The sequence below is a fragment of the Garra rufa genome, chromosome 17 (assembly GCF_049309525.1).
Source record: "Garra rufa chromosome 17, GarRuf1.0, whole genome shotgun sequence".
In the NCBI taxonomy this organism is placed as follows: domain Eukaryota; kingdom Metazoa; phylum Chordata; class Actinopteri; order Cypriniformes; family Cyprinidae; genus Garra; species Garra rufa.
In genome coordinates, this window is record NC_133377.1 from 13037609 (window position 1) to 13049797 (window position 12189).

The window sequence follows — 12189 nt, forward strand, 5'->3', positions numbered from 1 at the left end:
AGTTATTACATTACATTATTACAAGTGCCAATCCACCTTATTTTTTCAATACAAAAGTAAGACTATGGACGAGACTTCCCATTCATTTGCCGGAAATTAGAAGAATGTCAAAATGCAGTAATCGGTAAAACTGTGTGCATTACAAACCAGTTTGTTCGTAATTAAGATAATACATTAAAATAATATGGAAAGACACACCAATCTGCAATACCAAGCAGCAAAATTAGCTGTTTTGTACAGGAAGCAACACCCACTCTTACAGGAAAAATAAAATGAATAAAATAATTAAAATTAAAAAATTAAATAATTACAATTCAGATATTCTTGCAGACAATGGGAGACTTTATTGAGAAGCCATAAAAACCAGAGATGAACGTCTATGTGAAGCTCATGTACATGCAGTAAGAGTAGAGAAGAGTAAAAAACAATATCTTACCAATGGGTTTGGGCACAGCCATGACCTGAGTGCAGTCGAAGGGCAGGTTACTGAGAGACCAGATGACAGGATGAACCTTCTGCATGATGTTTAGAGAGATTGCCACAATGCTGCATGTGTCCTGACGCACCGCTACACGCCTGAACACAACAAACACCATGTCTGTTGATCAGCTTGTGGACAAAAGCCTCAATACAACATTCATATGATTGAGACAGGAAATGCATGTATAATGAAATGTTGATAATCGTACCCCGGCCACGTCTGATTGGGCTCAAACAGAATAAGCAGTGTTGGTTCATAGTAACCATGGAGAAACTTCATATCAACGATGTTTAGGAGTTTCTCATCCAGTTCACGAACATCAATGATGTAGCTGGGAAGGAAACTAGATTTTTGCCTGAAAGAGAAAAAATATTTTGATTGGGATCATGCTGTAAATTATATTATTAGCTATTATTTAGCAAGACAACATCAAATAGATAAAGTGACAATTCATACAATTATAATATTATTTCTATTTCAAATAATAAATGCTGTTTATTTGAACTGCAGGTTCACACTGTTTTTCATGCACCTGTCAAGTTTGAGATTTTGGGCTTTTTGGTGTTTCATAAATGATTTTTTTTCAGACTAGAGGAAAGAAAACACCCAAAAGACACTGTTAAGTGTTTCTTTTATAGCATTTTATCTATTTGTGTCAATAGATTTCAATTACAATACATATTTTAAAGACCGTTTTCTCAAAATGAGTTTTTTCTCCTACACTGAGCTATAAATCTCCACTTGAGTAGCATTCACACACACCAAACTTTACATTTTTATTCCTGACTATATCCTGAAGTTTTTACAGAGTAGTTCAAAAATAATAAGCTTGATTTTATTCCCCCAAAAATGGTAAAAAAAAAAAAAAATACATTGTTTTTTTAATCTGTTCTAAATATTTTCTGAATTATGGAGTGACAAAATGAGATACCAAAAATCCCCTTTGTAAAAACATTTGACTCTAATATTGTCAAAAAAATTAAACAAGAATTTTGAAACTGACTTCATCCAGTGTTTAGATTTTTACACTAGAAATGTATGAAAATGAGCACATATTTCATTAAATAATGCCTCATTTGCATATGTAAACTTAACATTTTAGAAAACTTGTAATATAAAAAATGTTTGCAATTATCCATGTAATCAATCAACGGAGTAAGCAAGGTGATAACTTAATTGTTTTTTTTTACCCTATTCACCTGAACTACACAAAATAAATATCAATCTTCTTCGGTCTGGGGCTCCATGCAAGATCTCACCTCGTAGAGTTTCAATGATCATTGAATCAGCCTTAAGCAGCACAAATGTTTTAATAAGAAGAAATGAGAAGCGTCTTTTATACAGGTCACGAGCTACGATTAGGAGCACTCTTTTTTAAAGGGAGTGCTCCTTTAAGTTTGTTACCTGTATAAAAGACACCTGTCCACAGAAGCAATCAATCAATCAGATTCCAAACTCTCCACCATGGCCAAGACCAAAGAGCTGCCCAAGGATGTCAGGGACAAGACTGTAGACCTACACAAGACTGGAATTGGGCTACAAGACCATCGCCAAGCAGCTTGGTGAGAAGGTGACAACAGTTGGTGCGATTATTCGCAAATGGAACAAAGACAAAATAAATGTCAATCTCCTTCGGTCTGGGGCTCCATGCAAGATCCCACCTCGTGGAGTTTCAATGATCATGAGAACGGTGAGGAATCAGCCCAGAACTACACAGGAGGATCTTGTCAAGGATCTCAAGGTAGCTGCGACCATAGTCACCAAGAAAACATTTGGTAACACACTACGCCAGGGGTTTTCAAACCTGTCCTGGAGCCTCCCCTGCCCTGCACATTTTGCTTGTCTCTCTCATCTAATACACCTGATTCAAATCATCAGCTCATTAGTAGAGACTGCAAGACCTGAATTGGGTGTGCCTAATAAGGGAGACATACAAAATGTGCAGGGCAGGGGAGGCTCCAGGACAGGTTTGAAAACCCCTGCACTACGCCATGAAGGACTAAAATCCTGCAGCGCCCTCAAGGTCCCCCTGCTCAAGAAAGCACATGTACAGGCCCGTCTGAAGTTTGCCAATGAACATCTGAATGATTCAGAGGAGAACTGGGTGAAAGTGTTGTGGTCAGATTACACCAAAAATCAAGCTCTTTGGCAACAACTCAACTCACCGTGTTTTTAGGAGGAGGAATCATGCCTTTGACCCCAAGAACACCATCCCCACCGTCAAACATGGAGGTGAAAACATTATGCTTTGGGGGTGTTTTTCTGCTAAGGGGACAGGACCATGTACCGTCAGGGCCAGTGCATTGAAAATGGGTCGTGGATGGGTATTCCAGCATGACAATGACCCAAAACACACGGCCAAGGCAACAAAGTGGCGGCTCTAGAAGAAGCACATTAAGGTCCTAGCCAGTCTCCAGACCTCAATCCCATAGAAAATCTGTGGAGGGAGCTCGGATGACTCGGAGAGGATCTCCAAAGAGGAGTGGGACAAAATCCCTCCTGAGATGTGTGTAAACCTGGTGGCCAACTACAAGATACATCTGACCTCTGTGATTGCCAACAAGGGTTTGGCGAAGAGGTCAAATACTTATTTCACTCATTAAAATGCAAATCAATTTATAACTTTTTGAAACGTGTTTTGTTGTTATTCTGTCTTTCACGTTTCAAATAAACCTACCATTAAAATTACAGACTGATCAATTTTTTGTCAGTGGGCAAACGTACAAAATCAGCAGGTGATCAAATCATTTCTTCCTCACTGTACTTCAAAACAGTAGAAAACTTGTTCGTACCCCTCTCCCACAATTCCTTCTTGTTCATCGGTCAGCGTGTCCTTCCTGAAGGGCAGAACCACGAGGCGAGTGCCGTACACCAGCATGACAGCGCAGCGGTTCTCTGGGTCCACCCGCACCATAGGGATGTGCATGTTCTGGACAAACCCATCCTGAAACCATCCAAACACAGAGCACAGACTGAGTAAAACACACACCTCCACACAACAACACTTCAACACATCCTCATAAACGCAGTACACACTCTCAACTCCGGCTCCTCGAAATAGTGCAGCGACAGAGTCTTGAGATCATGCGTCCCAGGATCATACTCCACAACTGAGAGCTGAAATAAAAAGAAACATACCAACATTAGACAAACTTTATTTAACTGGACTTCCACAGGAAGTAGCTGTTATGGTGTCACAAGTACCTTGGCATCTTTGAAGCTGAGAAGCAAGGCATCTCTGTTGGTCCCCGCGAGCTGAACGCTGGCCATAGACATCACATTTCCAAAGAGAGAGAAAGACGCCACCTGCTCCAGCTTCTCTTTACGGCTCTTGCCATCTACAAAGTTTATTATTGAAAATTAATAATAATAACAATAATAATAATAATAATAACAACAGCAGCAATATTAATAATAATAAACCTAATACGAAAAATCCATTTTGATTTACAGGATACTTGACTATGGACCAAAAATGAAAAGTCTTACCTGATGACTTTTCTGATTTGGAAGAGCTCTAGAATGCAATAAGAGCAATTGATTAATATTTATAATAATGGCAAAGCTAAATAAACCAAAGTCAACCAAACCAAGTGATTTATTTATTATATTATATTATATTATTTATTTATTATAAAAGCAAATATAAAGATAGCATAATCACACAAAGATAATTATATAAAATAGAATGCCCACTAACATTTCTCAAACAAAACATTTTACAACAAAAGCCTGTAAGATTTAAAATGACAGAAAAAAGGCCAAAAAATTGCACATTTATATGCGTTTTTTATATAGTTTGGAATCAGTAAGACGTGTAATGTTTTTTTTAGTAGTTAAGTTAAGACTGCAATTATCTGATCAAAAATACAGAAAAAAAACAATAATACTTCATAATGTTATATTACAATAAAAATGGTTTCTATTTTAAATCAGCATATTAGAATGATTTCTAAAGGACTGTGTGAAACTGAAGACTCGAGTAAACGATGCTCAAAATTCAGCTTCGCATCACAGACATAAATTAGATTTTAACATTTATAAAATTCCAATATTTCACAATAATATTGCTTTTTTGTATTTGTTATCAAATAAAAGCAGCCTTGATGAGCATAAGAGACATGTTTTTCATGTTTGAAAAACATTAAAAAAATCTTACTGATCCCAAACTTTTGAAGGGCAGAGCACAGTTATATAATTCAATAAAACTAAAGGGTCATTTCGTGTCAACTCAACCAGAGGTTTTGATTTTGCTAATATTTATTCTGAAGAAAGATAGACTTATAGTGATGAAAGCCAAAATATTAAATGTCACGGATGAATAATTACGGAGTAATCCACTATTTTGTAGATGGAGGTCAAAATGGCAATTTCCACCTTAGATTCAGAGTCAAGTTACAGGGAGTTAAAAATGACTTTAGCAATCTTTGTTGCATTATGTGCCAATGGTGACCATTGGGAAATAGGGAAAAGTTTTTCTCCAAAGTATGCATGCCTGTAACTCAAGCAGTATTAAAGATCTTTGAATGCCCTTTTAGATACTGGCTCTTAACAAACTTTCCTTTTAATATCTTTATTTTTAATGCCCAATGAGATTCCATTCCAGAGATATTGGAACTTCAATACGGCTCCAGGAGTAAATCGTTAAACTGTACACATTTTCAGTGGTGAAAAACCAAATGTGGGTCAGTTTAAAAAAAATACTATACTTCTTTTATTTTAAAGAGGAATGTCTGAGGAACAAATGAAAACAATAATAATGATTTGACAATAATATAGTTTTTTCTGTATGTTATCAAATAAATGCAGTCTTGATGAGCATAAGATATTTCTTTAAAAAACATTACAAATCTTACTGATCCCAAACTTTTGAAGAGCAGTGTAGAGTTATATAATTTAATAAGACAAAAGTATTTCAACATTTCGTAGCTGTCAAACGTCACAGTGATGGGATGGTCTACACCAGTGGTTTCTTGGCTCCACCAAATACCCTCTAAAATGACAGTTTTACTTCACCAGAGACAGACAAACATCCACCCTCACCTCCACATCATAAATGATCCTGTAGACATAGAGCTGAGAGGTTCCTGCCACCACCAGGTTCTTCTCTTGGCTGGAGATGAAGTTGCAATATACTGCAAACTCCACAGCAGTGGGCGGATGAGCCTGACGATACACTGCATACATGATGATGATGATGATGAAGATGAAGAGCAGCTCTCCTCAGCACCTACCCATCAAAAACAACACAGTGAGGACTAGTGCTTCCTGCTGTTTGCAAACTCTACAGCAGCACTTTTTATTCTCCGACTGATTCACAAACCATACTGCGCTAAATACACACATCTGCTGATTTACTGATGTCCACGCAGATTTGTTGACATTATTTGCCTCTCAAGCATCTCCTGCTAATATGCTAGCGAGAGTATCTGACCACAGTAAACATCGATTGTAAAAACACTAATTAAACTCGAACATACCAGCGAGTTATTGTGCAGTTTTCCAAAAGAGCCCTATGAGCAGTGGGTGTCATAAAAACATTTATTTGAAGCCGAACTCAGCACATTATCAGCACACTGGACAGCACTTTCTCATTCATTGCTCATCCCAGAATGACTCGCGCCCGCAGTGCAGCGCCCAAATCTGTCCGACCTGCGCAATGATCGTGTAACGCGCGTTCCCGCCATGTGAGGAATAATAAGGCGCCAAAATTATTATTTTGATTAATTAAAGGAGTAGTTTACTTTCAGAACAAAAATGTACAGATAATGTACTCACCCCCTTGTCATCCAAGATGTTCATGTCTTTCTTTCTTCAGTCGTAAGGACATTATGTTTTTGAAGAAAACATTTCAGGATTTCTCGCCATATAATGGACTTCTATGGTGTCCCTTAGTTTGAACTTCCAAAATGCAGCTTCAAAGGGGTCTAAACCATCACAGCTGAGGAAGAAGGGCCTTATCTAGCAAAATGATGATGGGTTATTTACCCATTAAAATTACAAGTTACATACTTTTTAACGTCAAATGCTTGTCTTGTCTAGCTCGGCAAGGCGAGTGTTTGAGATTAATAAGTATATAAGTTGCAAATGTTTTTAGAAAATAACTGATCATTTTGCTAGATAAGACCCTTTATCCTCGGCTGGGATCATTTAGAGCCCTTTGAAGCTGCATTTTGGAAGTTCAAATTCGGGGGCACCATAGAAGGCCATTATATGGAGAGAAATCCTGAAACGTTTAAAACACAATTTCTTTACGACTGAAGAAAGAAAGACATGAACATCTTGGATGACAAGGGGGTGAGTACATTATCTGTAAATTTTTGTTCTGAAAGTGAACTAGTCTTTTAATATGAAAATTAATTATATTAATATTATTATATTATTATAATTATATTAATATTATATTAATAAATATTAATTATTATTATGAATTAACCCTTGTGCGTTCAAAAAAAAGATACACATAGGTTCAAAATAGACAAAAATGTCCATGTCCAAAAACTGTCATAAAAATATGATTTATTAATATTTATTTCCACTTTCACTCATGTCGATTTTTTTAACCTGCATCTGTTCTATCCATAGATACCAAGCATTGATTAATTTTCAGAATTGTAACCCTTTAAATGCTGGTTTGTTTGCATAATGCCACAGGTGTTTTTTTTTTTTTATATGAAAAAGTGAAAAATATTAGTAATTTCCATATACTAAGTGCTGAGCAGAATTTTCTTTGCTTACTACATTCTTGGGTGTGTCAGTGAAGAACAACAACATTAATTTTGAGGCATTTATATTTTATATATAGTGTTAGATTTTTTTTATGTATATGTCAAATTTGAAAAAATGGCACAATCTAGTAAAAAAATGTAAAAATGTAAAATTTAAAGCCTTGCCGATAGAATGAGTGCCTATTAGCGAATATTGCATCATTTTATAGTCAAATTGCCTTGGGTTACAAAAAATTGCAGTTTTAATGGGTTTCAATGTGGACATTTTTGTCCTTAAGTTCCTGAGTGTGAGTATTTTTTGTACGGAGGGTAAAATTGATTTTTTTTGAAGGAAATGATGGTGAAATATTAAAATGTCAATAAAAATAAACACCTGAGCCAAAATGTATGCAGTTGGCATTAACACAGACACACTTACAACAAAAAACAAAACTGAAATGGACAAAAATGTACATAGGGTCGAACAAGGGTTAATATTATTTGTTGACAAATTATTTCAAGTATGTGACAAACTGAGAAACCCCAAATCTTTTCTTTCTTTCTTTCTTTTTTTTGTACAGTTTACAATTAAGAATTTCTGACTTTTTTCTCAGAATTGCAAGTTTATCCACCTTTTTCGTCCTGTACAAGTGAGTGTGGTCATTTGTAAATTTTATGAATCTGGCTTCCAGTCTCATCTGGGTTTAGCTATTTTTAGCTGTACAAAACAGCTCGATTTGTTGCTTGATATTGCAAACTGGTGTGTCTTACTGTATTATTTTAATGTCTTATCTTAATTATGAACACACTGGTTTGCAGTTCAAAGTTTTTTACATTTACTGCACATTGTTATTCTTCTCGTTAACGGCTAATAAAACAGAAGTCTCACCCATACGGTTGACGTCAAAAGTTTACGCCCCCCTTTCAGAATCTGCAAAATATTATTTTACCAAAAATGCATGTTATTGTTTCTTTAGTACTGACCTGAACAAGATATTTCATATGAAAGATATAGTCCACAAGAGAAAATAATAGTTGAATTCATAAAAATGTCTAGTTCAAAAGTTTACATCCCCTTGATTATACTATGTTGTTTTTGTTTAGTGATAGTTGTTCTTCATGAGTCCCTTGTTTGTCCTGAACAGTTACACTGCCCGCTGTTCTTCAGAAAAATCCTTCAGGTCCCACAAATCTTTTGGGTTTTCAGTATTTTTGTGTATTTGAACCCTTTCCAGCAATGACTGTATGATTTTGAGATCCATCTTTTCAAACTGAGGACAACTGAGGGACTCAAATGCAACTATTACAGAAGGTTCAAACACTTTATGATGCTTCAGAAGGAAAAACAATGAATTAAGAGCCGGGGGTGAAAACTTTTTGAATTTGAAGGTCAAAGTAAATTTAACTTGTTTTGTCTTTTGGAAAACATGTAGCTATCTTCTATAGCCTCTGAATGGCAGTACTAAATGGAAAAAAAAAAAGATATTTAGGCTAAATAAGAAAAATGTACACATCCTCAGTCTGTTTTCACCCCTGACTCTTAATGCATGTTTTTTCCTTTTGAAGCATCAGTGAGTGTTTGAACCTTCTGTAATAGTTGCATATGAGTCCCTCAGTGTCACTGACACGGTCTCTGTGGCTCCCTCTGACCGTCGCCAGCGGGAACCTTCACCGGAGTTCTAGAACTATCTCTCCCAGGATTCCTCGTACCTGGCGCCCTCACTTCCGGTTCCGGGTCCCTCAGGCCACTTCCCGTTTGTCGGCCATTTAGGAGGGCCGCGCTGGCGCGGTCTTCGCGAAGTTTTGTAGTTATGTTTACAATCCTGAGTGTTTTCATATCGGACTGCTTACCCGCTGCCAACTGGACTGTTTATCCTTTGATTGCACGATTGCCGCCTGCCTTTTACCAAACCCAGCTGGAGAAACTTACCAACGTAACCGAGCAGTTGGCTCAGATGTTACAGGGATTCCAAATGCCTCCAGCCCCGGTTGCTCAACCTGCCGCTGCTCCTCCTCCAACGACGCCTCCACCCATTGTTCAAGCCCCGACTGCCAGTCCCCGTTTGGCTTTTCCAGATAAATTTGATGGAACACCAAGTAAGTGCAAGGGCTTCCTTCTACAGTGCTCACTCTTCGTTAATCAACAGCCGCACTTGTATCCTAATGATGAGGGAAGAATTGCGTTTGTGTGTTCGCTCCAGTTTGGAGAATTGACCAGCCCATTTCCCCTCATTCGCTGCGTTCCTCCAACGCTTCAGGGAAGTGTTTCAGCCCAGCTCAGAGAACAGTGAGGCAGGGGAACAGATCGTGTTGCTGCGTCAGGGTAAACATACCGCCGCTGACTATGCACTCCTCTTTTAGAACTCTGGCAGCACAGAGTGGTTGGAACGACGAGCCCCTCTAAATTACATTACCGCAGGGGACTCAACTCTGAGCTACAGATGGAGCTGGCCTGTCGCGACGAGGGGCTCTCACTGGACCAGTACATAGATTTGTCTATCCGAGTCGACAACATTATGAGAGCTCGCAAGCCCAATCGACCACTCACCTCTCTACCGCCACCTTCCTTTCCCGCTGAAGCTCAACCTGAACCTATGCAACTAGGAAGGACCAAGATTTCCACTGAGGAGAGAGAGAGACATCTCAGGGGCAATCTTTGTCTGTATTGTGGACAAGCTGGACACATCCGGGCCACATGTCCTTCAAGACCACCTCGTCCACCCACCTCAGTGAGTAAGATCCTGTCTCCTCTAAACCGATGTGAAATTCCAGTGAGATTAATGTATGATGGAACTGCCATTAATGCCACGGCTCTGATTGACTCTGGAGCCGCGGGTAATTTCATAGATTCAGGCTTCGTAAACAGTAATCATCTTCCCATCCTCTCTTGTGTTCCCCCTGTGGCAGCCCTCGACGGACGACCACTAGGCTCCGGACGAATAGACAACACCACCCAGGACATCACGCTGTGTATCGAACCATCCCATCAGGAAACCATCCGGTTTTTCATCATATCTTCCTCACAATCACCCATCATCCTCGGCTACCCCTGGCTAAACCTACACGAACCCATCATTTCATGGACTCAGGGCTCCATTACTCACTGGTCATCTCACTGCAAGGAGCATTGTAAGCAGCCTCCTCACTCGACTGTCCCTCCTGTACAACCTATCCCCAGGGAGAACATACCCACCGTCTACCATGACTTGCTCGAGGCCTTCAGTCGATCTAAAGCCACCAACTTACCACCCCATCGTGCGGGCGACTGTGCCATCGCCCTGATTCCAGGTTCCACGCCACCTAGGGGATGAATCTTTCCTCTATTTCAACCTGAGTCAGAGGCCATAAATAACTACATCCAAGAGGAGCTGGCCAAGGGATTAATTCGTCCTTCCACCTCACCCGCCTCGGCCGGATTTTTCTTCGTAAAGAAGAAGGACGGAGACCTCCGTCCATGTATAGACTACCGTTCCCTCAATAACATCACCGTTAAGTACCGATACCCACTTCCACTCGTCCTGTCAGCTCTGGAACAGCTACGGACAGCTAAGATTTTTACAAAGCTGGATCTATGCTCCCCCTACAATCTCGTCCGCATCCGGGAGGGGGATGAGTGGAAGACGGCCTTCTCGACCTCGTCCGGGCACTACAAGTACCGGGTCATGCCCTTCGGCCTGGCCAACAGTCCATCCTACTTCCAGGCATTCATAAATGAAGTGTTCCGGGATATGCTCAACCGCTGGATGATTGTCTACATAGATGATATCCTGATCTATTCCGACTCCTATGTTAAACATGTCCAACACGTCAGGGAGGTACTCCAATGTCTTATCCAGCAACAGCTATACGCCAAGCAGGAGAAATGTGAGTTTCATCAGAAGATTACCTTTCTCGGCTATGTCATCAGTAGTGAGGGTGTGGCCATGGATGAGAGTAAGGTGGAGGCAGTACGCAACTGGCCCAGGCCCAAGACGTTAAAGGAGCTTCAAAGTAGGGATGCACCGATACGTATCGGCCGATCATGCTTGCGCGTTTTGTCAGTAAAGCCGGTTCTGTAATCAGCGGTAATGCCATCAGGTGCGTGATTTCACGTTGAGCCGTATATACTACACACAGCCGTTGTTTACCGTTTACAGTGAACAACGGCTGTGTGTAGTATATACGGCTCAACGTGAAATCACGCACCTGATGGCATTTACCGCTGATTACAGAACCGGCTTTACTGACAAAACGCGCAAGTGATCGGCCGATACAGATCGGTGCATCCCTACTTCAAAGATTCCTGGGGTTCGCCAACTTCTACCGCCGCTTTATCCGCCACTTCAGCACTGTGGCAGCCCCTTTGACATCTATGGTCAAGAAGGGTAACGTTCGTCTCACCTGGTTACCTTCTGCCATTCAAGCCTTTAATGACCTACGTCAAAGGTTCACCACGGCTCCCATTCTTCATCACCCCGATCCTAACAGATCCTTTCTCGTGGAGGTTGACGCTTCCAGCACCGGCGTGGGCGCCGTTCTCTCACAACGGCAGGGTGAGCCTCCCAAGACCTTTCCACACGCTTATTTCTCTCATAAGTTGAGTCCGACCAAGAGAAACTACGATGTGGGCAATCGTGAACTGCTGGCAATCAAGTTGGCGTTGGAGGAGTGGAGACACTGGCTGGAGGGAGCTAAGGACCCTTTTACCGTACTCACCGACCACAAAAACCTGGAATACCTCCGTTCTGCCAAGGTTCTTAATCATCGCCAGGCCAGATGGGCACTCTTTTTTACTCGCTTTCAGTTTCAAGTGACCTACAGACCTGGAGCTCAGAACACAAAGGCGGACGCTCTGTCCCGCATCTATGAGCCTGAGCTTTTCACCCCCTCCTCGGAGACTATACTACCCACATCTCTGATTGTCGCCCCGGTCTCATGGGACATCATGACCGAAATTGCTGAAGGTCAAACTAACGATCCCACTCCGGAGAACTGCCCTGCTTCTCTCACCTATGTCCCCGA

The 12189-nt window shown here is 40.4% G+C and overlaps 1 protein-coding gene across 1 annotated transcript in view; it reads right to left on the reverse strand.

The window, feature by feature from the left end:
* The window catches only part of cpsf1 (cleavage and polyadenylation specific factor 1), a 50546-nt gene extending 44450 nt beyond the window's left edge, over positions 1-6096 (reverse strand). The window contains exons 1-8 of the mRNA XM_073821610.1: positions 5962-6096; positions 5525-5711; positions 3971-3998; positions 3686-3819; positions 3518-3598; positions 3274-3425; positions 690-836; positions 437-576 (exon numbers count right to left, since the gene is read on the reverse strand). Of these exons, the coding sequence (XP_073677711.1) occupies positions 437-576; positions 690-836; positions 3274-3425; positions 3518-3598; positions 3686-3819; positions 3971-3998; positions 5525-5668 (826 nt within the window). The 5' untranslated portion in view covers positions 5669-5711; positions 5962-6096. The remainder of the gene's footprint in view (positions 1-436; positions 577-689; positions 837-3273; positions 3426-3517; positions 3599-3685; positions 3820-3970; positions 3999-5524; positions 5712-5961) is intronic.
* Positions 6097-12189: the final 6093 nt, after the last annotated feature.